Source organism: Passer domesticus, chromosome 5 (assembly GCF_036417665.1).
Source record: "Passer domesticus isolate bPasDom1 chromosome 5, bPasDom1.hap1, whole genome shotgun sequence".
Classification (NCBI taxonomy): domain Eukaryota; kingdom Metazoa; phylum Chordata; class Aves; order Passeriformes; family Passeridae; genus Passer; species Passer domesticus.
In genome coordinates, this window is record NC_087478.1 from 33,945,886 (window position 1) to 33,967,758 (window position 21,873).

The 21,873-nt window shown below is 38.6% G+C and overlaps 1 protein-coding gene across 2 annotated transcripts in view; it reads right to left on the reverse strand.

Annotated features, from left to right (window-relative positions):
* Positions 1–21,873, reverse strand: part of PTPRR (protein tyrosine phosphatase receptor type R) — a 138,990-nt gene that overhangs the window by 55,166 nt on the left and 61,951 nt on the right. For both annotated transcript variants that reach the window (XM_064419500.1, XM_064419501.1), the window contains exons 3-5: positions 13,926–14,039; positions 10,587–10,742; positions 2,953–3,063 (exon numbers count right to left, since the gene is read on the reverse strand). In XM_064419500.1, coding sequence (XP_064275570.1) covers positions 2,953–3,063; positions 10,587–10,742; positions 13,926–14,039 — 381 coding nt within the window. The remainder of the gene's footprint in view (positions 1–2,952; positions 3,064–10,586; positions 10,743–13,925; positions 14,040–21,873) is intronic.

The window sequence follows — 21,873 nt, forward strand, 5'->3', positions numbered from 1 at the left end:
TGATTTGGATCCTTGAGTAAGAGAAAACCTAGACCAGAACATTTTTTTCACTGCAAGTCAGAAGTTCTTTGACAGCTGTTGCCCCTGCTAGCACCACATAAAGATCTATCACTCTCTAGTTTTCCAGTGGTGACTAGATATATCTGATGGGTTTGTTTGTTCAAGGATTAGCATTAGAGGTTTAGCTGGGAACTGACCTAATGTCATTAGCAATACACATGTTAAACAAGACTTAGCTAGGTAAACCATCTGTTCATTCTGAAGGGTTTAGAATTACTAGGATAAGATCGCTTTCCCATGATTTTGCAGAAAAAGAAGTCCTCTTGGGGGTACCTGTGAAGCAAGAGCACTGGTACCAGTAAAGATAAAAGAGGGACTTGAAATATTTTAACTGTCTTTTTCTCCAGTGAGTGCTTTCAGCTAATTTGTTACTGATAACCAGCAGATAAACAGCTCAGAGATTCATGGCCATGACAATGCTCACCATACCTTCTTGCCACGAATATGTTTTGACATAGTTTCACTCCTTGGGGACCGAAGGAATTATGGTTTTGACTTCTAAAATGTGGACAAGTATTATTTAATGTATCCTTTAATAATCTATTATGAAGACCCTAGGGAAAAAAGATAGCTTGACCCTAGCAGAAACTGAAAAAAAATCTAACCAACAACTTTTGATCTAAGCACTAACACTTTTCCTCAGAAAGTATTACAGGGCTATAACAGTTTTAATGAAGGTAAAATAAAAAAACCAGAAATGGTCAAAAATATAGTGCCCAACCCAATCTGCCACTCTGACACACATTACATGGGAAAAAAAACCAACATGAGCTGTTAGCTTTACAGATTGCACATATTCATATATTATCACATCCTGGCAAAACCTGAGACCGTGTCCATTTGCACAGTCTAAACAGCAGCACATGTAAAGATGCAGGTTGGACCTGGGAGGAACAGAAAGGGGAATGCCTGCAGAAAAGACCACAGCATAACAGCCTTCCATCTGGAAGAAATTCATAGAGTCTGCTAGTATTGACCTCTGCCCTAACTTTAGATCAGCTACACCCAAACTATTTCTGAGAGATGTTTGCCCAGAATCTTAACTGCTGAAAACTCCCATGCTTCCCCAAGCAATGAAATTCAGGGTCCAGTGGCACATGCAATACCAAAGAACTTTCAAATGAATCAACCAAATCACCCTGTGAAAATTTTTCTTTTTTTTTCCAGTCCCCAGTGGAGAAAGTATTATATTCTTCCTTATAACAGCCTTTGAAATCTTTCCATGTTTGAGAACTACCATGTTTCTGCTTGTTCCTTTTCCCTGTCATAAATAAACCAAATTATTTCATGTCCTCTGTGTCTCTGATCACTCTTGCATGTCCTTCCTCCTATAATTGCCTGAAATTTTCCACAAATGTGGTAGAGAGGGACAATAGAAAATGAGTAAGACATGACAACAAAATTACCATAGCAGAGCTGAATTCAGATCTTAGAGATCATATCCTCATTTATATATACCAGGGTAAGAAGTGCATTTTTGCAGCATTGATGTTGCTTATCTCCTTATCTACTTCTGTAATACTGTTCTGTGATACTGCTGGAACCTTTCCTATGGAACTGTTGTTTTGCCACATATTTCCTACATTGTATTGATGCACAGGATTAGAATTCTTGTCCCTGCCAAGCAGCCATCTTTTCTCTGGCATCCTAAGAATATTTGAAGTTCTGATACTGTCATACAGAATGCTTACAATTTCCAATACTGTCAATGAATTCCAGATCATTATTGAAAATATTGTGCAGTACCAGGACAACGACAGTCAGCATTTGCTATACTCTTCCAGTTAAATAGTCAGTAATGACCAAAATACCTCTTCTCCAAAACAGAGAGTAGAGAGAAGGGATTTCTAGTTATCCTCCTCTTTTTGAGGGAAATGTCATGGAGAGATGGAGACAGCAAGAAAGTACAAATTAAATAAAGCAACATTTTCCTGTGATAAAACAAGCGCTTTTCAAATCTTAGGGAGACATTAAAAGATTAAATAACATTTTGTTATAAGTTTTTGTGAACATTTGTATAACTGTGAACATTTTTTAATAACTTCAGATTAAACATGGTTTCCATCTTAGGGTTCTAAGTGGTTAAAGAAAACTAAATGTGAGCAAAATATCTCTAAAAGACCCCATGATACTGTATGTTCATAAATGCTGATCGTTGTCAGAGAATTAGGTAAACACTTGTATGTATGCACTGCAGAAGTATCACACAATTTAAAGAAGGAAAACATATAAGATATAGCATTGGACAAAAATGCAAAAATTACCCTACAAAAGTCATTAGTGGTATAGTGTTCTTCATCTTCTGGGTGACCAATGCACACCTCATATTCAACATATTAGAATTGTGCCTAATGCTCAGAAACCTGGCCACTGAGCTCATACAATATGAATGGCAAAGTTGCTCAAAGACTGTTATTCCTTCATGTACTTACTAGTTATTTCAGTTTAATATTTGTGTATTTGGTACACAAATACCAACACATACTCTAACAACCATTCACTGACAACATTCAATCAATGTGGTGGTGTTTTTACTATCGAATGAAACTGAAATAAAGGCAGGTAAGAGGACTGAAGGGATCCTGGGACCTAAGAAGGTTGAGAAGTCATCACTCATGTCCCTACACAGTTACCCTATAGACTGAAGAACCTGTTGTTTATTTCTTCATCTTCCTTCTAGTTACATTCTTCATTCAACTCAAAATACATCAAGAAATGTGATTCTTCAAACTTTGGTTTCCCAACATTACGAGAGTGACCAATTCTTACCTTGGAGTTGAGTTTCTATTAGCCTTGAGAAAACACCCATCATGTAAAGAATGTGTGACCCTATCCTTCAGAATAAGAAAAGCATGAAATAAAAAACAAGATAAAGGTAAAAGGGAAACTTACCATTAAACAAGTCACTAGAATGACAAAGATGCTGAGAAATATGACAACAGCATAAAATCCTTCTTTGCTCCAGATTTGGTCTGCTTCATGCTGCCCTTGCAAAACATTTTTCTTTTTTAAGCAATGAAACAGAAACAGAAAGAGAAAAAAAGTTATAGAGTGGCATGTGCAGATTAAACATCTCTCACTGGGCATTAATCACTCTCCTCAGCTTTGTCAGCGTTGGAATTCCACAGCACATGGCATGGCTTTGAGCGCTGCCATGGCACCCCCTGCCCACGCCCAGTCCATGGAGCAGGGCCACCCCGCGCTCCCAGCGCCGCGCGCGGAGCTACGGCCCCGCGGGGCTGCCCGGAGAATTCTCACCAGGTAAAGCAAACAAGACTCAGTGCTGTTCTTGGAAGCCACCTGGCTGCTCAGGTCAAAGGGCTGTGCTCCCACAGCCTTTGGGAAGTGCTCGCCCTGCCTCTTTCTTCCCAGGGCTTATCTCAGCCCCTGCAGCCACAGGCCAGCCTTCCCAGGGTTGACACCTGACACGGAGCAAAGAGCAGGTGACTTGCCTGTTTGCCTTCATAAGTCAGGAAGCCTTCACGCTGTCACCTCTAGATTACACACATAAATACGTAAAAAATATTGATTTTGCTGAAAATAATCTCATTATCTGTCTATCGATAATTCTCATTATGTTTAATCTCATTATCTTTGGCTTCCTGCTGATAGAACATTTCTGAAACAGCTGTGCATACTAAAATTTCCAGAACTCCTGGGGAACTCCTCGGGATTATGAAATAATAATGATTGTAAAAGCATTTATTTTTATCTTTATTGCAGCACTGGGACTTGGTTGGACTATTAAATTACCAGAATTTCACTATGTTTTCAAATATAGATTTTGTAGCAGAAACAAAGTACACGTACCCTTGGTCTAACTGCAATATATTATTTAGAATAAAGTATGTTGTCTGATGTTTTTGGGACCACAGTTCAGTAGACACTGCCCTTCCAATTTTCAGCTCCTTGCTTTTATTTTCTTAATTGTGTCTTTTCAGTAGAGTTCTCAGACTGAGTAAAACCAAGTTTCAAAAATTCTGGTTTCCATTGTAAATGGTCAAGGTCTTTGTGTTTCTTGCTGAAATTCTCTAATGGCTTGAAATAAACCTTTAGTTTAAATACTGAGCTGTCTTCCCATCCCAGTGTGGCCTTTTTTCCTCTCTGGGGATGTTGTGTTTGTCACAGAGTTTATCACAGAGGAAAGAGTTCCTCCATACAGAGATGAGTGGCTGCTCAATGGGTCTGTATAACTGCAGGGACACCCTAAGACTTTTGCTTAGCCACCCATTACCCTGCTCTTTTGCACAGCCACCCATTACCCTGCTCTTTTGCACAGCTCTTTTTGTATCAAGACAACTTTGTCTTCCAAAAAGGCAAAGCCTCCCAAAACCAAGCCTCTTCAGCCTCCCAAACACAGGAAGTCTGGATGATGATGAATTTATGTGGGAAGGCTTTCCAAGGAGTGGGAGATCATGGTCTGAGGAAGAGAACAAGCTGACAAAAAATACTGGGTGCTGGATCCCAATATAGTTTTCATGGTCCTCCTCTCAGCACAGGATTAGGCACTGCTTGCTTTGAAAAGAGGACAATGTAAGATAATTCACAGATACAACTGCCACAAAACGCAAACATTTCAAGAGGAATTTGGTAGCATGCCTAATTTACAGAGACTTGCTTGCTTGAAGACATGCTTAACTGGGAGTTGACAGCTTTAGAACTGAAAGCGTAATAAAGAGGTTTTTTTGGAAGTAATGGGAACCAGAATGGAAATCCTTCAGCATAACTACAGAAATCAACCTTGTAAAATTAGTATATTTGTGTGTGTGTGATCATGCATCATGGTCACGGCTTTAAAATGTTGCAGGTATTGACAGTTTAAAAAGGCTTATGAAGTGTCAGTTTGATGTTTAATGAGCAACTTAAAATGCAGGGCTTTTAAAGAGAAGCTGGAAATCTTGCCAAGTATTTCTGCAAAAATTGTTCCTAGACATATTTAAACACTGCTGCTACTGTATTGGGGTACAGCTCTCTGTGCAATCTGCTACCTCAGCACAGCAAGGTCATTCTGCTGTGCTCATGGCACAGAACTTGGGTCCCAATACTGGATCAGAGCGCAAACCTGCAGCTGCTCCACGTCCAAGACTGCTCCTGTGGAGCTCCATGGGAATCCCATGGTGACAGCAGCAGCTGCAGCTATGGCCTATTAGCTATAAACTCAATGTTTGACCCTGAGTGGGTTACCTGATGGCTTTCCGCTGTTTCATATCTCTCAGGAGGAAATTTAGATAAAAAGCAGGAGTTAAGGGAGAATTGGCCATGCTGACCTTTTGTAAGTGGGTAAATGGCATGGTTTAATACCTCTTTACTGAAAGGACAAATATACTAAAAAGTAAATGAAGAGCTAATGGGATTTTTAGTCACAGTGGATGAGAGACTTATATAAAACTTTAATTCAATGATGTTACAAAACTTTTAAAATATTTTATAATAGACTTCATACATATAACAGACTGAAGAGAATAAAAGAAGATCCTAGGAGAATTAACCTCTATAATGTCTGTCTAGTGCTATGTGTGTTCAGAACATGTCTTTGCCTGACTTGTCTTTCTAACAATAATGTTCAAAGAATATTAACAAATGCTGTAAAAAGGGTAAAAAAGTATACCACAACTTAAACTTACTAGACACAACATTTTGAAACACTTCAGTAGTACCTTCACCTACTCAAGGAAATCTCTCTCCCAGATCTAATTGGTGGAGAACAAAATCATTGCTTAAGCTGCTTCCTAATGACAGAAGAAGCTGTGACCTCCAGTAACTGAGTCATCTCACACCCACGATAAGGAATTGCTTTTTGTAACGTCAATGCAGATCATTTAGAACTTTGTTCCTTTGTCTAGGAAAACTGATAAGAGGGATAGCAACTGCCACGCTCACTACAAATTGCTGACACCCAGGAGAAAAGCTAATAGGACGGCCAAATGCAAGGAAGAAATGACAGGATTCTTGTCCTTCAGACAGTTTTTGAGGAATAGGCTTGAGGATATACTCAGGCTAATTTGCAAAGATCTGCAGCTAATAAAAGTGGGGGAATATCAGAGCAGATGGAGTGACAAGGGAATTTCAGTAGCTCAGGGAGCACCAGATCCTACAGCAAAGAGGGAGAAAGGCATAATTTCCTAGTATTTCCCTTCTTTAATGAGTCAAATAAGGTGAGTTTTTCAGGCAGAATGAGCCAGGTTAATTTCAACTGTTTGGATTCAGCATAATTCAATGTGTGGAAGAATCAAATGCATTCTTACAATGCCATTCAATCACTAACCTTACTGAAGAGTGCCTGCACACAAGGGTGTCTGCTGAACCAGAACAAATATGTTTTTCTAAACCATTTTTATAAACTTTTTTTTTTTTTAAAGACACTAAAAATCCACTCTGGCTTTTATGGTCTCATTATGGGAAAAATAGTGGGGTATTTCTACAAGCAAGTAAATGAGTAGCCACCTTTTGAGAACAACAAGAAAGACATTGACCTGAAGTAATCACTGTAAAATCTGTGACTGAAAGATTCTGCTGCAGTATCAAGACCTGCAGAAAAGGTAAATTTTCAGTGGAAAATAGGTGAATTTGCAAATTTGGTCAGTTAACCCCAATTAGTCCCTTGGGCTGGAACACTAATGAGAGCATAGCAAGCTGTAGTTCTGAGCTCAGAGGAAAGCTTACAGAGAGCTGGGGGTAAAACTTATGATCAAAAAGGGCTCATGGAAGTTCACATTGAATAGCTTTGTTTTTTGTGCTATATTAACTATGTTAGCTAAGGCACATTTGGAAAGGCTGCTGAGAAATCACTTTCAGCCCCACTGAAAACACGTAGGAATGTGTGTGACCTCTCAGGCTCACAGGACACTGAATAATAGCCACTTAACCATGTCTCCCATGACAAAGTCACCACAAAAGCTCTGCCTTAGGTACATGTGTGATGAAGTGCTGTGATTCCACATCCACAATGGCAGCTTGCAGAGCTCCTGTTTCTGTTGGGTGCTCTGGGTGCACTGTGCAGGTTTTACACTACAGCTACCTTGCCTGATCACAGGAGCATGTCCTTGTGCTCTGCTTTGTTCCCAGGTGCCTATATCAGTCAGGCTGTTGTAATTTCTAAGATACTGATTTTGATCACTTGTCCTTACAGCGACTTACAGTTTCTGTATACTTTAAGTGCATGACTGCTTCCTTTGATTTCTTCTCTAATATGTTAATATCACAAACTTCAAAGGCAACCTCTTTGAGCAAGGAGGCTGTAATGCTACATTTTGGGATTGCATAATATTGGTATGAACTCTGGAAATTTCTCATTCAGTGCACATTTCCAGCTGGCAGTTGGCTTAGCTCTCAAAACACAGTAACCCTCATCTTATGTACAGTAACTTCAGTTATTTTTGTCATTCAAAACCACTTCAAGTTCTCTTCTAGTAAATTCTGAAATCCAGCAGTATTTTATTTTAATCCAAGCAATTTAAAGACATTAGGAAGCCAGGATTCCCATATCCTCATAACAGAGACTGCCTAAGTATTTGAATGTAGTCCTACCATCAAGCACAGTTTGGGACTTTGTTCTGGAGAAGTCTGCTTCTAACTGTGGTACATCCCATGGAGCAGAACTCAGTCTGAAATCCCACTTAGACACAAACTTTAGACCACAATAAAAGAACAAATGCTACGACTATGATAAGCCATTGGAAAGTCAAGGAGATATGAAAGGTATAGACATTGTCCTGAACCCCTGAAATGGCAAAGACACATTTAAATTTACACATTTCCACTGGTACACATCTCATTTTACACCAGGCAGTAAAGTACTCTCATGGTTCCTACAGCAAAGACATATAGGGAAACTGCTCTTTCAGTAACTGCAGAGTAAGAAACTGGGATGTAATTTTGAGACAGGCAATTTACTTGAAAATAAATCAAGCAGTGATCAATGCATCAGCAGATGTGAACAATTATTTCTGTAATGAATGGAAATGTAGTTCCAGGTACTGACATCCACCGGGACTTTTGCTGTTTATGATACAGTATCGGCTGAAACTTAGAGCAGAGCAGTTTTCCATGCGGGTTTTCCTACATAATCTTGGTAAAATTTCTTTGGACAGGCTAATCTCCCACAGCATTAACCCTCTGGGGGGTCTAGTTTGCACTAAACCTTGTTAAAAAGGGTCAACCAAGCAATCTCAGGAGAGGTGTGTTGCAGATGGGATGAACTGCCTGTCAAACATATCTCTTTTTGTTTACCATAGAGAGAGCCAGAAGACTTTCAAGCCTTAGGCAGCTCTTACTGAAATACAGCTCAAAAAGGAGAAAAATTTCAGCCCTAACACCAGTCTGCCACCCACCTAGAAAGATGAGAGTGATGCTTGGTTTGTGCACAGATACACTGATAATGCACATACAATACTGGTTGTGAAGTATTCATACTTTTGGTAGAAGAGTGTACAATTTTAGCTCATAATTTAATCAGGATTGATAGTTCAGCAGTACACACACAGAGGGCATTTTACAATGGGTGAAATCATGCATCACAGCTATGTAAGGCTTTGTATAACCATACCTTCCTTCAAAGGTTTGCCTGCTTTGTTTCAGTTCACTGTTACTTTGTTTGGAGCAATTTGTTCTTAGAGCAAATTGAGGGAGAATAAGTGATTGGAAGCTGACCAAGTAAAGATTGTATGTTGCTGGTTTTTAGATGTTATTTTCTTTGTAGTCTTACACATGTAAACTATTTATTGAGATCCATTAGTGCAAAGCTGCATTATTTTTCCGGGTAAATGCCTTAGCAGTATAATCTGCTATGAATTGAAATATTAAAATAATCTCTTGTGTCTCCAACAGTATTAGGAGTTAGAGACTACACGGATTTCCTTCTAATAATCCTGTTCTAAACGATTACCTACATTTTTTTCCAGAAAGAATATACGGATATCTGAACACTCTAGATTATTGAAATGTATCTAGCTCAAGATGAGCTCTTGAGTTCAAGGCTTGTTTTTTTTCTGGCATCTCTTCACAGCTTGATGACATTTCTCTGTTCATATATTATTCATATAAGTTCTTGCCCCATGTTTACCTGAAGTATTATTTGTAACAGAAGTACTAGGAATAGATAATTGCCTCTATCCCAACTGTCAGACTCGTGTGCTTCAAATACAAAGGAAATTCTGACCTAAAGGAAGCTTCACGCAGTTTGCTGATGGGTGATATAAAGACTTGATTTGACATTTGGAAACCACTGCTTTGCTATGTTTTGTATTAGAACAGCTAAACCTTGAGAATCTGAATTTTCATAGTGGCTGGTTGCTGTAGTAGAACATGAACTGGCCTTGTTTTATATTTCTTTTTTTTTTTTGGTAGCAAAGACATCTAGATCCTCAGAATACATAAAGTGAGCAAAACAATTTCCAATCAGTAGAAATACAGGTAGGCATAACAGCCCAATGGTTCAAACAGCAGTGTCTAAAACTCAGTTTTCGATATAAAAAACCCCAGGAACTTTTTACCCATAGAGTGAAACACAGCTCATCAGCATATTTAAATTTTTTTCCCATTTTTTTGGACATGGACACTTCCTTTGCCAAATTGGGAGTTTCTATTGAAAATCGTGATTCTTGACAACATGATTGAAGGGGTTTGGCCCCAGACTGTATTCTGAGGGTCTTTTAAATGTATGTGAGGGCTTCAGGTAAGACAATAAATAAAATGTAGTGTGATATGGCCATGTCCATGAGCTTACTGGCCTTTTACCCTTAAGGCTTTTACTTTCTTTCATTTTCTGGGCACAGTTTAAATGGTTGACCCAGAATTAGATGTCCATCTCACTGATAATGTCTCAGATAAGCTGTGGAGATGACAATGTTATCTCTGCTTTGAAATAGATTCTTTTCTTCCAAAAAATATATGAAGTCATACAAACAATAGCTACAAGTTTTATTTTTAACCTCTTTTTGGAGTATATAAAGAAAATAAATCTCTTGCCAATACTAAAAAATAGAAAGAATCATAGGTGTAATGTACAGATTCAGTTTTTCAAAATCATGTCAGACAAAAGTTACATGGGTAGTAATGGTGACACCCAATATCTGCATTCCATTTATCTCTCTGTTGAAATTATTCTATCTTCCTGCCACCATAAATAGAGTGGAATTCCTTATGTCCATTTCCTTTAAAGCAATTAGTGCATGCTTGGGATCTAGACTCTGATTTCAATAGTAGCTCATCTGTGCAAGGAGGACAAGAATGTTAAAGAGTAAATAGCCTAATAAAGCACTACAAAAGTAATTTAACAGAGCTAGTTGGATAGTGCTCTGAGCAGTCTGGTCAAGTGAAAGGTGCAGCAGTCCATGGCAGAGGGGTTGGAACTAGGTGATCTTTACAATCCTTTCCAAGCCAGAATATTTGAGGATTCTATAATTGTCTTACAGTAGTAATGCTCTCTAAGCCCATACATTTTCTGCCTCATGATTGAGAACCTCAGCCAAGGATGTAAGTGCCTAATCTGCATCAAAATAATACAGGTTAGAAGATTGGTAACCAACCTCAGGGGAGACCTCTGTTATTCCGAACTGGGATAAACTCTGATGCAAGATGTTGATATTAAGGGAACGCAGCACTTCTTCAGATGGGAGTGCCTCAGAAATTCCTGGCTTCGTGTTCAGTGGTGACACAAACAGTTCCACACAGTTCTTCTTCCCCTAGGGGAAAAAAAAAAGAAAAAAAAGGAGAAAAATCATAGGAGGGGTCTGGCATTAATCTCTGCTCTCTGTAGATTGCAACTATAATTCCAAGGCAAAAGCATGGAGTATAAAGGTTGCAACCTGCTCTGTGGGCACAGCATACCTTTTGCCTGTCTCTGTAAATCCCAGCAGACTGTGGAAGAAAATGCAAATCATGCATGAGTGGGCATGAGTGCTTTGTCTCAATCAATATTGACAAGGTAGACTTTTCCTGAGTCTAGTATCATTAAACAATCAATGTAACATAGTGATAGGAGGAGCCATGGATGGGGTCAATGGCAATGTGCCAGCAGGGACTTTAGCAGATAATTTATTTCAGCCAAGCTGAAATAGGAATGCTTAGCATAATGCTGTGATATTTGGACATTACTTTCCAGTCCCTTCTCAACACATGGCAGACACATACCACAATAAAGTCCTCTTAGTTGACTCCAGTGCAATTTAATATGGTCCAACGAAATTAAAGGACCAGGGAAGTTTTGTTAGCACTTAACGGGTGACCTGAGAATGTCCACTCCCTTATCTTTTAATTCTTGGCCTGGTGTCTTTGATGCAGTCCTGGCAGCCTAAGAGGCTCTGTATTAGAAATGTCAGTGATACCCACTCTGTTTTAAGGTAGCAAAAGGAAAGAGAGTTTCTCTGTTGTGATAGACTTGAACAGCACGTGAGACAGCTCTGATGTCCAAACAGGATGTGGGAACTGTCTCCCCAGGGCTATGGCCAGTCGCTGACACTGTGGAGCAGATTCCAGACCTGGGAGATTCCACACACATGAGGTAGGCATGGAGCTGCTCCCTGCATTGCTGCCTGGTCTGGCAAGAACCTCACCAATCTGGTTATTTGCTATACATCATTATGGGATAGGAGAGATCAGTTCAAACTGATAATAATAATAATCCTGATTATTAATCAGGGATAATCCTGATTTCCCCTGCCTCCTTCCCATCACCTAGAATGTGCATCATTATCTGTACTGAAGTGAGGAAAAAGACATCTTTTGCTATTCTTAAAGTACCTTTGCAAGAAATACTCTTTGCATAAAATACTCCTTGCGTTCAAAACAGAGTTACACAGAGAGGGACTCTTTCAAACATGCTTGCCCTAAATCTGTCCTCTGTGCTCTCACATGTGCTGCTGGTCCATCTGCTCAGTAAGAAAGGTAAGGATGCTGGCTACCTGTGGGAGCTGAAGAAATTGATTTTAGGCTGGGTTTGTACTCAGCCTCTGACATGGGAAGGGGACTGCTGCTGTGTGCAGGTCACAGGCACCAGGCAAGGCCTGGTGGGTATGCAGCATTCCCAGTGTTTTGTGTCTCCTCTGTTTATGAGTTTCTCTATCCCATTAAAGGACAGTGAAACTTTATGGGAGGAGGATGTACTGGAAAGGTTAAGGAGACACCAGAAATAGCGAGTTAATATTTTCTGGCATCTGTGTAACATGTAAGAGCTTAGCAGGCTGTCTGCTCCCTCTGTGCCCATCCACATCCTGGCTTCCAGACTCCCAAACACTTCTGAGAGCTGCTTACATGGGACTGAGTCCCCTCACCTCACTTCAGTCAGCAGAGAGGGACTGGCATCTCTTCATTCATCCTAATATAATTGGGATGCATCTCAATGCCTCTTCTCCTGCAGTTGCCACCCTCTCTACTGCTTTTACAGGGAGCCTAGATGAGTAGTTTAGAAACAACACACTGAAACAAGGCAAGATGAATTTTAATGTTCTCTGCTTGCTTGCCAGCACTCTGTGCGAGAGGAACTGTCTCATTTTAGAAGGATGAAAAGTGGGAATAATGTCTCCTAAGATGTATTTATCTTCCTAGTAATTTTGACTCTGTGTGATTTTAGACTAAATAGAGGAAACATTTGCTTGCTTTTTTATATAGCTGAAATATTGACTCATAAAAGAACTTCTACAGGTGTTGAAAAGACTAATTAAATAATAATGCTTACTGTATTCTGGGCTATATGCAGGTGCAAAATCACATTATCTCTTCCCTTAAATCATAAATGAGAGGAGAAAGCAAAAAGCAGTGGAGTCAGTAGGAAAATAAACAGCATATTTCTTCTGTTTATTTATATAATTTCTAAGGAGCATAGTAAGAAAGCTACTAGGTAATTCAGTGTATTGAAATACACATCTCAGACTCCAAAACATTTCTCATTTAATTGTGCTTTTCTCTGAATATGTTTTTAACCTTTCATTCTGGTCAATGCAGAGGACAAATGAAATTTATCATCGCTTGTCACTAATGAGAGAGAATCCTGAAGAATATGGAACAGGCTGCAGTGTATTCCTATTGATCTTTCTCGCTGTATTTTTTGTGAGATCTTTTCTCACAGAGACATTTCTTGAAGGAGTTTTATAATCCTTTTTGATGTATACAATCCTATCAAGCTTTCAAGGCAGAAAATACTTTTGTACTGAACCTGTCAGTTTTCTTCCCTAATATTCAACCTGCACGTGGAATAAAAAAAAACTCTTCTTCCCTCTGCAAAGTGAATTGAAGGCTAGCAATACACACATGGTGTTGGTAAAATTGTCATAAAAAGTCAACAGTGGTATTAAGTATACATACACAAAAAAACATACAATGACAGTTGATTTAAAAAGTCTTTTTTGCTAGAAGCAAATTTCTCGCCATCTTTTTCCAGTAGGATACCGTAGTCTACCGTAGTCTACAAGATCATTTCTGAGGACAGATTATTATAGCAGAATAACAAAGCATGAATATTAATATTGTAGACACTTAATTTACTAATGTAAAGTCTGAGGATAAATTGTGAAGATTCCTTTGAAAGGATGAATCACGTGTATTTTTTGAGCAATGTTCAACCTTTGAGAAACAAAACATGGATAAAGGGTGAACATGAAAAAGAACTGCACTGGAATGAAAACTAAGGGATAAGCAAACTGCTTATGAATAAGACAAAGAGATTTATCTGGGTTAGTTGAGAACTGTGTACTTTCAAAGGGAAATTTAAATAATTTTGTAATGGGGATCTATAGTGCAGTTGAAGAAATGGAATAATAAGGATTTTTCTGTCCCATTTAATTGCACTCTTCCAGAGTGACAGGAAAATTAATATAAGAGAATTTAAATAAACAAGTAGACTTTAATACACACAGTCTTTTGGTACTCACAATGAGTCTGTTGATATGAACTTGCTGAGGTAACAGTCCCAGTGCTGCTGCCACTCCTTGGCGAAATATCCGAAGCAATGTGATATTCAGCTTGTTTACATCCATTTGCAGTGTCTGAAAAAAAAAATCAGTTCAAATGAACTCCTTGTCCAAGACATTTAATTCTCAAGATGACTGATCTCTGGGGCTTTTCGCTAATTGTTGTTTTTTTTTTTTTTCCTGGAACAATAGTCTGTGTAATCTATGTGCATCACAATATATAATAGGTCCAAAGGTACATTTCAGTACCTTAAATGCTATTCATTAGCAAAGTACCACCTTTACCCAAGTATACTCAGAATGGGTTCCAGATGTTTTTAGCTTAATTCCTTGGACAAGTCGCAGTGTTAAAGATAACACAATTACTACTTTAGAAACAAAAGTTAAGCACCAAAAATCAATGCATCCTTAAAGAATGAGATGTTGAGTTTCCACAATGAAGATTCCTTTGGAATAATGTTTTAGCATATCTCCCTGAAGGTGAAGAATGAGTCACACATAGTGAAATCATACAATTTTAACTTTGATTAGCAGTTTCTGAGATCAGAAATGAAACATTCTGGATACATTCCCCATGTTTGAATTTCCTAAAGCTTCCTCATCCAAGTCACAGGATGAGACAAACTATAGCACTGAAGCATTTTCTTTCCATGTGTTAGAATTATAATGAAATTTAGAAGCTTCCTCAAGTTCAGATCCTTTTTGTGAAGTCAGTGGAATTTTACCCAAGAAATAATTTAGATTCAAATCTTCTGTGTCCAAGAAGACCCAGATATTGTGTCTTCACATGATAACTGATAGACAGTACTTTCCTGTGGTACTTTAGGGTCTGCTTCTTTGTTTTCATATCCCTTTTGCAGACAATATGTAGTGGAGAAGAGAGGAAAGATGACTATGTCAGATGACCACAAGATTACAATGCTTCTGGAAACTTCTGACTTAGGAAGTTACCAAGTTCTGCCCAAGCCAGTTGACTCAAGATAAAAAAGACTTTTATTTTAAATTTCCTATTTAGAGCCATGAGCAAGCATTCTGCTTTGAAGAACTAAGCAGGTATTCTTCCTTCCTAACCAGAGCCGCATAAAGAGAATTAAATATCCATGGGTCAGATACCACACTGGGAATATGGTTATGGTTCAGAAATAAAGGAAACATTTATCTCAAAGAAAAGTAACATCACACATTTGGAGTGTTGTTCTTTATCAGTATTTATAAGCTATAATGTAAAACCATAAAATTGCTCTCCTTTTTCACCATCAATTCTATTTTTCTGACAGTACTAAGTGTTTTTCTTTCTTTTCCTCCCTTTTTCTCATTTTTTTTACTCTGCTGGGATTGTTGGGTCTTGATGCATGAGATCTGCTCTTACCACACAACTGAGCTTTAATTCAATTGGAAGTATTACAAAATTCTTCCACTTAAAATACCCTTTCTACCCTGGCATTTTCAAAATGCAAAATCTTCTCTTCACTTCTTCTTGAATTTGACATCCTCAGTGGTTACAAAACTGCTCCAAGTTTATCACTGAAATAGAGAGATGTCTTGAGAGGGGACATGTGGAGGTCTAACAGATGTGAGCACTTTTTCTTCTGTACCTCAGACTGACTCATGGAACACCTGACAAGAATTGGTTTGGAGCTTTGAAGCTGTGACTACGCTGAGACAGCCTGGTCTGAAGGTCTTGAGTAAATGAGAAAGGGAGTTGCTCCTGAAATAGAAAGACTGTCATGAGGGTCCCTGGAGATAGGTTAGGATGGCATAAAGTGTCCAAGCTAGTGACCCCAAGTTATGAGGTTAATAATAACTGTTGTTACTGAGCAAAATTAGCAGGCATAAAATTAAAATACATTCATTTAAACATATTTGAGCTAGGTATCATAACACATTAGTAGAGATATTCTTAAATAGTGTGTTAAAACCTCACTGATAAAGACACAGAAATTAAACAGCCAGAAAAATATCTAGCTTCAGAGGAAATAGAAGACCTTAAAAAGCCTATAAAAAGGTAATAAATTCTCATAGATTTAGCATCCTGAGATTGTGGTTCATCATATCCAGGGACAGTAAAATGTGGTGAAACTCCATTATCTTCGAGAGTCACATTCTGCCTAGCAGGTCTGAATTTGGTTCACTGGGCTCTTTAACAAATATTGACCCATGGCTGCAGCGTGTGTGTGTGTGTCTGTAACAGCTACATTGTCCTCATGGTCCTGGGGGAAGCCTGAAGACCCCAGCTCTCTGTCAGTCTGGCATCAGCCTGCTTAAAAATCTCACCTGGCCTTGCACATAGAGATTACAGGACCCTTTCAGAAAACTTGCTAAGAAATTTGCCCTTAAGCCTTATCTCAGTATGCATCCTCTTCTGCAGCTGTAAAGATTTGCTATAAAGATTTTTTTTCTTTTTTTCTCTTTTTTTTTGACTTTTCATCCCAAAAAAAGCCCAAGAAATATATAAGGAAGAAGCATCTCACACTGATTATAAGAACCTTGTTTTGCTGTTCACTGAAAGGATCTGTTTCCCCTTTTCTGCTGTCAGTGTGAATCTTAGCTCCTTGGCAATTATAGCAAAAAATTAAGTAAGAGAATTGCAGGTCGCCTTTTTCTACTTCAGACAGCACAAGGGAGTGCATTTGACTCTTCCTGTCAAAAGGAAAAGTAAGCAATCCAGAATCTGTCACTTTAGGAATAGAATTTCTAACTCAATCAGTGAAAGGTAATTTACATAAATGCTTGGTGGAATCCCAAGAGCACCTACTTTAGAGTGAGAAGAACATCACAGATGTGCTCTGTGCTCTCTGTTATCCCTTTTTTGGTATTGTATTCATAAAAACATAAAGCAGCAGTGGACTAGATTGGTGATGTGTCAATTCATCACACTGTGGCCAACTCTGGGTGCTTACAGTAAATGACAGGAACAGGGCAAGATTACAGTGTTTTCCCAAGTTCCTTCTGACAAGATCACAGCTAATTTATGTCTATTCAGCATAGGCATCAGGTCTCTCAGTAAAAACAACGTTACCAGACTGGTCTGGGATGAAGGCAACACTTGGGGGCATTATATTCTTGGCTCTGGCATGTGCCTCCTGAAGGTGACTGAAATTTAAGTCTGACCTGAGGGTCTGGTGTGAAATTGCCTTTCTGCAAATTCTTAAGTATAACAATTTTTTGTTGAGAAAAGTTAGTCAGAAAAAAACTAAAAATAAAATAAAGAATATAGAAAGGAGAAAGGAAAAAAAAAAGTCTTAAATGTCTATAATAAAATTTTCAAAATGTTATTAATATTTAAATATTTTAATATTATTGTGCCATTCTGATGGCATGCCTAAATACTGTTTTGACTACAGTCCACAAAGGTAAGAGAATAGGACAGGAAACTGCTAATGGATGAAATACAAATGCAATAATACCTGTACTTAGACAAACAGTGTGATGTGGTCATTATTAAGAGAATCACTGGAACAATGGAAAGCTGACAAGCCATTTACAGGTTATAATTACAAAAATTAAATCCATGAGTACTAATACCACCTGCAAAAATAAGTGAAATTAACCTCGGTAAAGTAATCCATCTGAATAAATAAAACAAAGCGTTAACATAGATACACAAGTTACGTCTTACTGTGTTCCTCTAGCTGCTCCTTTTGCTTTGGAAAAGAAAGGGCTGAAACATCCCAGTAAGACAGCACTAATCCTTTACCTTTGCTCATCTGCAGTGTTTATCAGGGATTGCAACCAGCTCCCCAAGGAGGTTATAATTTTGTATCAGCTGCCTCTGCTGGCAATAGCGACTTGTTGAGCCCAGAGGCGAACACCCCTGACGGCTCATTTTCCTGAGCAATTACCCACCTGGATATCGCAACTGTGGCGACGGTTTCTAGGTTCCTCTGATCCAAGTAAAAATGGAGTTTGAAATGAAGGAGTTTTCTGCTTGTAGTGGAAAACTTGGGAAGACAGTTCCAGAAAGGGAATCTCAGCACAGAAGTCCACCAAAGATCATTCATAACTGACATCCTACAGGGGCTTTTTAATAAAGATCTTCATGTTAAAGGGACAAAAAAAATCTCTAACATGAAGGGAATGTGTGACACAGAGTCTGAAATTATATTTTTTGGATATTACAATAAACCTTAATTTGCCAGGTCAGGTTCTGCTTCTTAAGAAAAATTCAGAGACACACCTCCTTCTTACATTTTCCTTATCATCAATTTTATCCTTTCTGCAATGAGCTTCAATATACGATTCCATTTCTATGCATTGTTGCTCCCCCCAAGACTCCTTCTGATCCTACCACCACAGATGTTTTCTCAAACCTCCAGCTAAACTGATTATACAGAACAAAAATAACCAAAGATAAAGTAGATTAAAGGTGAAAGTATACATCTTAAAAACACCTTTATGAAAAAAGATGAAAACTAAATCAACAAATTACACATGCTAGGAATTTTACATACTTAAGGGCCACTGGTGAGTTCTATTCTGTGCTAAAAGAAAAATAAAAATAAACACACTTACTTAGTTAAGCCAAACAAGTGAGAGAGCTCAGAAAAGAGTTTTCATACCTGCCTGTACTCCAGTTATTTATATATGGTTTTAAAAATTGAACAAAAATGCTATAAAATGGGAAGGTGTTCTGCACTAAAGCAAATATTGCACTGTGGCCATGCTGTGGGTCACTCTGTCTGAGCACCCCGATCTGCTGCCTGCACAGTTCATCATGCACAGTGTTTCATCCTGTCATCCTCATCAGACAGCCTCAGCTGCACAACCAAAATAAAGGTATTTATCAGGAGGGAAGCTGAAAGTGCTGCAGATTTATTTGTACAGGTTTGGTGCAAGACTACAACAAATATATCAAAAAATTGTGAAAATACATGCATTTTCTTTCTTTTTCTCCCCCTAAACACATTAGATTTTCCTTCCTGTCACTGTTCAGTATTTGACATTGCAGCTGCACTGGGCATCAGGTGAGCCCCTTTGGCTGGCTCAGGTGCCTGATACACACCCACAGAATATTTTGGCTTTCTAAAATTATGTGAGTCATGTGTCACAGAAACTTTAGTGTCTCAGATAGTCCATGAATCACATGGGAGGCAGTACATCCCTAGCCAGAATTATGCAACTACAACAATGCATTTTGCCAAGTGCCACTCCAAAGGAACTTTGCCCTAAGCCAAGCTGGTATCTGAGGTGCATTCACTCCTCTCCCATTTACCTCTCCCACTACCATATGATTTTCTCTAAGAGGAAAGACCTGCCCTTTTATGAGGTCCACATTAAACTTTGAATTATGTCTGTAAACTAAGATAAAATTCTCATGAGCATAAAATCAATTATTCTTAGTGATTAATTAAAGTAGCTTCATATTTCTGTGTATCAGCAGTTGTCTGCAGTGACCTACTCAAACTTTCATATGTAATATGTTTGTGCTAAAGCACAATATGACTAGAAATATCAGTCTTGGGACATTTAAATACTTCCAATGTCAGGGAGCAATTATTGAATAAAGTATAGTGAAAATCACCAGGAATAGTAGAAAAATTACAGGCATACACTTGAGTTTATAAGAATCAGTGAAAAGCAATGAAAAACACTCTTGACCTGGAACATGCTTCTATTACAGTCATCCAGTTTCTGTTGAGGAGACACCGAGGCTGCAGAATATGCAAACCTGCCAAACAATCCCAAATATCATATGTAGACTGCAAAAATATAAGTGCTTGTCCAAACAGTATTTGGGTGATAAGAAAATAGAGCTCTAAGTTGGTTCTGTATAAGTATTAGGAAAAAAGTGATAGGAATAGGTTACTTTGACTGCTTCAAGTCCTGATTAGTCCAGGGAAGTTTAGTATATTTGCATGTTGCTTTTCAAGATGTGACAATGTAAAATTTCACTCATATTTTTTCTAGGAAAAAAAACCAACCCACATCTGTTATGAAAAAATCTTCATTTAAAGTAAGCATACTGTTTCCTGGAATTATGCATTTCTCATATAGTATTAAATAGCATTTTTGGCTCTTGATCAATTTTTCATGAAAGCATATACATTTAAATATTTATGCATGTTATGAGCTCTGTGGAATAAATCAAAGACAGAAGTAACACTGATGAGAAATATAGGGTTAATTCAATTAGTCCAGATAGCTGTATGGTCTCCTCTCAAAGTGATTTTTAAGTGAATGTTAATTAAAATATGAGAAAGTGAAAATGTATGGATCAAAGCAGTCTCTTCCACACTGCAATTAACCCACAGACTCCACCACAGGAAGTTGCAGAAGCCAAAGACTGAATATAAGGTAGGAATAGGGCTGAATGCTTATATGGACATTGAAAGTCACAAATGTCCCTGGAAACTCTACAGAAGACATACTACAAGCCTTGTCATGCAGTTGGCTATCATACACTGTGAGAAACTGAGATGAACCCTAGTGCTACAACAGAAGAATGTTCTCAGTCTGCTGTTGCAAGGTTTGAGTGCTGCCCATCATCCTGGGCTAGAAACTGAGTTTCATTCTAGTCCTGTTTGCACAGGTAGGTACCAGCTGAAGATGATCCTAGAGACTGCTGCATCACAGAGGCTGAAGACACCATACCAGCTGTTGAGGTGGTGCCAGGGCACTCCACTGGCATCCACTGCTCAGACTGGCAAAACTTTCCTGGAGGTGGGTGCATCATATGACTAAACTGGTTTGTCTCAGCTGCGTGACAGATTTACATTTCTTTTTCCAGGGAGAAGAACTAATGTCTCAAATGAGATCAGCTGATTTGGCGCTGATTTGATCAATTCTGTAGGAAGCATCAACATAAGAGTGAGAAACGTTCCATCTGTGAGGTCTGGCTCTTGGCCACAATTCCCCCAATTCCCTCACTGAGCTTACTTGCACTTGGGCAGTGAGTCTGTCAGCTATAGGAAGACTTTATGACCTTGATTGATGATTGAAGTGTACAATAATGAAATTCAGCCCACTAAGGATAAGGTTTGTTAATACCTGTCTTCAAGAGGTGCACTTTGATTTCCATCAGTCCTATGTTTTGCATTAACCTCTGGGCTTGCAGTCTCTAAGAAAAGATAAGAGCCAGCTCTTCCAGTGTGGTGCCACAAGGTAATGTGAATTGACTGATCCCATCTAATAGAAGACACAGAATAGTTTTCTTTATTCCAAAGGAAATCTCAAAAGGTATATTATTTCATTCTCCTGGCTTCTGAGTTGTGTGGGTCATTCCTGTCCCACAATGTGAGGTAGTTGGTGGGGTGAGTCTGAAACCATGTGTTACACTGTCCTCAGCTCCCTTTACCTCTTGCCTATGATTAATGCCTCAATCATTAACCACATATTTGGAAGTCAGAAGGTATGTACAGGTTCCAAACACCAAATACACTGCAGATTTTGGTAAACTACTGTTCCATAGCCCCTACAACTCAGTAAGGGAATAACCTTATTCAAAGCCCAGTAAAGTTAATAGGACCTGTTTTGAGTAAGAGTGTTGCAGAATCCCGTATCCTAAATGCCCAGGGAATGCATGCTTGTCATTGTTGAGGGGCTGTAGGACAGGAGAAGGAAAAGTTATCTACTGTCCATGGGACACCAATTTGATGCAGCCTCACCATTAAATAATACCAAATAATACCAGGTCTCTGTACTGTGGGAGCCATTTGGAAGGGGAAGGGAGAGGAGCAGGAGGCTGCAGTAGTTCTCTTGTTCTTCATGACTAATTTTAAAAATTTGACAACTTTTTAAAAAAAATATTAAACTGGGAGTGCTTGCAATTACTGCCAATTGATAACTAGTATGGATGAGAGGCTGAAATGTTGCTATGCCTCTGGCCTTAGAAAGTCTGCCTCAGTTGTACTGCTTCAGTTCTATGCCTATAAATGGGAATAAGAGAATTTGACCCTTCTGAGGATTTTAT